General features: G+C 39.1%; 1 protein-coding gene across 1 annotated transcript; it reads left to right on the plus strand.

Annotated features, from left to right (window-relative positions):
* Positions 1 to 703: 703 nt before the first annotated feature.
* Positions 704 to 2,695, plus strand: BCL2A1 (BCL2 related protein A1). Its single transcript, XM_026036321.1, has 2 exons — positions 704 to 1,123; positions 2,556 to 2,695. The coding sequence occupies exons 1-2, from the start codon at positions 704 to 706 to the stop codon at positions 2,658 to 2,660; spliced, it is 525 nt and encodes a 174-aa protein (XP_025892106.1). The 3' UTR covers positions 2,661 to 2,695.
* The last annotated feature ends 1,803 nt before the right edge of the window (positions 2,696 to 4,498 follow it).

The following is a 4,498-nucleotide window of genomic DNA, read 5'->3' on the forward strand; positions in this document are numbered from 1 at the left end:
ACATTCAAATCTTCAAAGAAAGATGTTGATGAGCACTCTCAGAGACGGTATGGGAGAGTGTGCAAAAAGGCAATAGCGCTAGAAAAGTGGTTCTCCCCCTTTCCTGTGCTTACTGGAAAAGCTGTCCCACCTTTGAGCAGTGGGATGCTCCCCCTGAATGATGAAGAAAGATTATTTATTTTTTTCTGTCCAGTTAGAAACTTTCGCCAGTTTCTTCCAATACCTATGAATTAGAAATAATCCACATACCTACGGTACATACTGGAGCCTTAACCCATGGCAGTGATGAGACTGGAGGGGATGGCACACCTGCATGTTCCTATAGCACACACCGCTCTAGGCATTTTTTCACAAGTCCTTAATCTCTGCTCACATTACATGGCAGAATCCCCTAGAAAAYGCCAGTTTATACCGATAAGGAATGTGGTAAAAGCCGGTGATTTTAACTGTAGAATCGTACTACTACGAAATAATAAATCGCTCAAGAGAACGTGCTTTCGCTCTCTGCACTGCTTGCTTTCACTTCCGCTGTGAAATATTCCACAGCCTACACATTATTAAGTCATTAGAGTTACAGGAACTTCGTGTGGTAAAGTAAAAAAAAAATTCCATCAATCCCCGAAGATAAAAAGCTGTGTGCAATGCTCTGGGGCTCAAACTGCCTCGGTCAGAGCTGTGCACTGCTCTCTCAGTTCGATTCTCAATGGAAACTGCTGAGTTTTATTACGTGTATTATTTAACTCACGATTATCTGCAGTATGTGCTTCAAGAATCACATCTTGGACCAGCCCAAACCAGAGTTGCTCACGTCCTGCGAAACATTGCGTCCTCACTGCAAGATCAAACAGAGGAGGCTCTGCGACCCATCTTGGATAGGATTGATATTGACTCTGTAGATGTTGCCAAGAGAATTTTCAATGGAGTCATGGAAGAAAATTTTGCTGATGGAAATACCAACTGGGGACGAATCACGACCATATTCACCTTTGGAGGACTTCTCACCAAGAAGCTTCAAGAGCACGGAGTTCAGCTCACTGGAGAGGAGAAGGAGCAGATTTCTTACTTCATCACAGAGTACATCATAAATAACAAAGCTGAGTGGATAGATGCGAATGGTGGCTGGGTAAGTTGCAGTCCAGCATCTTGTAATTCTTTACCAAATAGTTGACTGTTCTTAATTAAGGAAAAATATTGTTACTCACCATGTCAAAAACAGCATAGTCTGGGCTTTATTTGGTGACTTAATTTCTGATGTCTGGAATCTCTCCTTGAGACCTACAGTAAAAACTTGGCTTCTGCTTGAAAGAGAACAATGCTAAAATATATTTTTCTATTACAAAAATCCCATTCTGTACCTTTAACAGTTAAAATTGTATAGCCAGTCTTGATTCATAGGATCACGCCATAATTCAGACTGGGAGGGTTATTAGGAGATCACCTAGACCAGCCCAACTCAAAGCAGGGTCAACTATAAATTCCATGAAATTTCAAATTTGAATTTATTAAATTCAAAAATAAATGGCATCCTAAGGATAGGTTTGGCAGTTACACTTCTGCAGAGGAGCTGGTCCACGCTGAAGGTAAGCAGTGAGCATACAGGGGTGATCCTCAGGGCTGAAGTCAGTGCTTTTGCTTGCAGTGGGTTTCACTAATTCATCCCCCAGGTCCGTTTAACAAATTTACAGCTAAATACAACTACAGTCAAATTGTAGGTTTGTTTAGGACTGAGATAATCCTACAAGATTCATACAGGAATGGTCAAAACGGTGAAAAACCTTCCTCAATACGTGTGTTCTTTTATCAAAGTGCTGAATTTCCCTTCTGCTTGCAGAGGGGGAGGTTCCTTTCACTTTGCAGAGTTTGCTTACGCTGCACAGCATTTTGTACCACACGCTGGGGAAGGGGAAATTAAGTGACATCAGAGTCAGATATTTCCCTGGTACTTTTTTCCTTTACCTATTTGTAAATGGTACTTTCTCTTTACACGCCTCTCTATTCCCACTTCCCTTATATTTGATATTACTTTTTCCCTCACTTGTTTTCTAGTCTGAGGGATTTTTTTTCTCTTTATTTTCTCTTTGCTTGCTTTAGTCTTTTCTCTGGTAACAGCAAAAAAAAAAAGTGATAGTGAGTCACTGATCTATCATGCATCAGATTTATTCTGAAGCCTTCTCTCTGCATATTTTTCAAATAGAGACAATCCTATCTACAAATAGCATTCGCTGTCATAATATGTAGTTCACAGTAAAATAATTAGGCTTAAAACAATAAATTTATAATTATTATATTATAAATAATGCTAAATATTATATTTATAAATATAATAAATGCAATTTATATTTATACATTTAATATTTATAGCATAGATGTTATAAAAATAGCTATTTTCAGCTACTTTTTAAAAGCTCTGTTCATCTTTTTAAGATAGAGCATTGAAAAGTTAACCCTCTGTGAGCGAAAGTGTGGTTTCCTTAACCTGGCACTAGCACAAAGTGATGTGTTTTTCCTCATTATTTTTAAGCTCTCCCTAACTGTGCATGCTCTTTTTTTCACAGGAAAATGGCTTCCTGTCGAAGTTTGAAAGGAGATCACTACTATCTCTCTCCAAAATTACAGCCCTTTTGATGGCTTTTTTCTCCCTGTTCAGGGAGTACTACTGAAAAGAATGGGCCTGCCATGTGTATAAAGTAGATATTGCTCCAAGCTTCATAGCCAAGCTTTCCTCCAAGCAATATCAAACTGGAGAATACTTTTCCTGCAATTTTTTAATTTATTTGTATTTATTTTTTACTAAATACAATGTTTAACATGCTATCCTAATGGCCAAAACTGAAAAACTGGACCCTCTGAAGAGGAACCAAAGCAGCATCGTTCACCAATGCAAATCAACCTTTTCAGGCAGGACTATTTTGAGAGAGAGAGTTCAATAGCTAGGCGGTTTTTGGAATCCAGTGCATGTTTGTGAAAGGACATTGTTTACTTAAATACAATCCAATGGGTTAAGAAACAAGTTTTAATCTCATTTGTTTTGTAAATGAAGTACTATGTAATGCATTTTACTGCAACCTTTGTGTAAGCATAAGGGTGAGGGAAAAGAAAATGCTGATTCCAGTGCAGAAGTGTGTGTGGCTCAGACTAAAGAGTTTTTAGGGAAAGAGCAATTAGTGGAAAGTGGCAACTTAAAAATGTGCACTCACTTACTGTCAATGCAATGGTATGTGTTTAACAATTATTGCTGTATATTTTTAATTGTTCATATCTACAGTGACTGCTCCTTCACATTTTTGTAATGTAGTCACCTGACTGAACGTCTTTAAACAAAACAATTTTAAATAGAACAAAATGTTTAAGAAAATTATGTAAATACACTAATTTCTGAAAAAATACATTAAAATGTGTATTTTAAAGTTTTACAATTGCTTTTTTTTTTTTCCAGGAAACATGGAGGGTGGGAAAAGGGGAATATAATTACCTAGATTAGGTAACTCAGAAAAGCTAATAGGSAGCTACTGCAAATCTAAGTAAGGGTTTGAGCCATACTTGTCCATTGATGCAGAGGCTTTAATTTTCTGCAATACTTCTTCAGTACTGTAGTAACTTGTATAAGAAACAGGCAGCCTTTTTTGATACCTATTTACTTATTTGCAATTTAAGTCTTCTTGATAGGACTCACTATTCAGTTACATTACTATTCAGTTCCCTTTCATACATAGTTTTAATTAAGTCTATTTTGTAATATAGTTAACATTAGGCATTGATACTACAGTCACATCCTTTTATACTAACCAAGTAACTTATTTTCTATCGGGGAGCAAATTTTTAAAGGAAATATAGAAGGTTAACCTGGCCTTTTAAACAACAGAGTTGGTGTCATGATTTTAGAACGTGCCTTTCTCAGATAAGACCTCACTTTAAATAAAAGCCTGGATCATTAATGGCCCAGCGGACTAAAGTTTATCTTCAACAGTTCAGAATCTCCCTTGTTCTGCATTTGAGAACAAGAAAAGCAGTGATGAGATACTACTTTAAATGGACATAAAGCAGAACACCTTAACACATGGGGTGACTGTTTAAGTCTTGTAAACCACTGAACACTATAGATATGCTTTATTAGCTGTACATGTCCCTGCCTGACGTGGCGCCGGGGCCACCAGCAGCGAGAACCGCCCCAGCTTTCAGGCCACGCAGGAGACGCCGGTGCCACTTCCAGGGCAACAAAGAGCAGCAGGGCAGGACATGCAAAGACTTCATCACGTCGGCACACGGAGATGTCACCAAATAACACGCAGAGCACATCAATGAAAACGCCTAATCCCACCTCCTATCAATGRAGAAATGTTACTTTCCACGCTTAAAACTGGTTTGGAGTGTGGGATAGGCCGGGTGAGGCTCCCCGATGGCGGCTGATCCGCTCCCGGTGAGCGGGCCGCGAGGGCTGGCGGCCGTCCCACTCCGGCTGCGCCCCGGCCCCGCTCTGTTCCCCGGGATCCACAGAATG

The sequence above is a fragment of the Nothoprocta perdicaria genome, unplaced genomic scaffold, assembly GCF_003342845.1.
Source record: "Nothoprocta perdicaria isolate Ctin4 unplaced genomic scaffold, notPer1 scaffold_176, whole genome shotgun sequence".
NCBI lineage: Eukaryota > Metazoa > Chordata > Aves > Tinamiformes > Tinamidae > Nothoprocta > Nothoprocta perdicaria.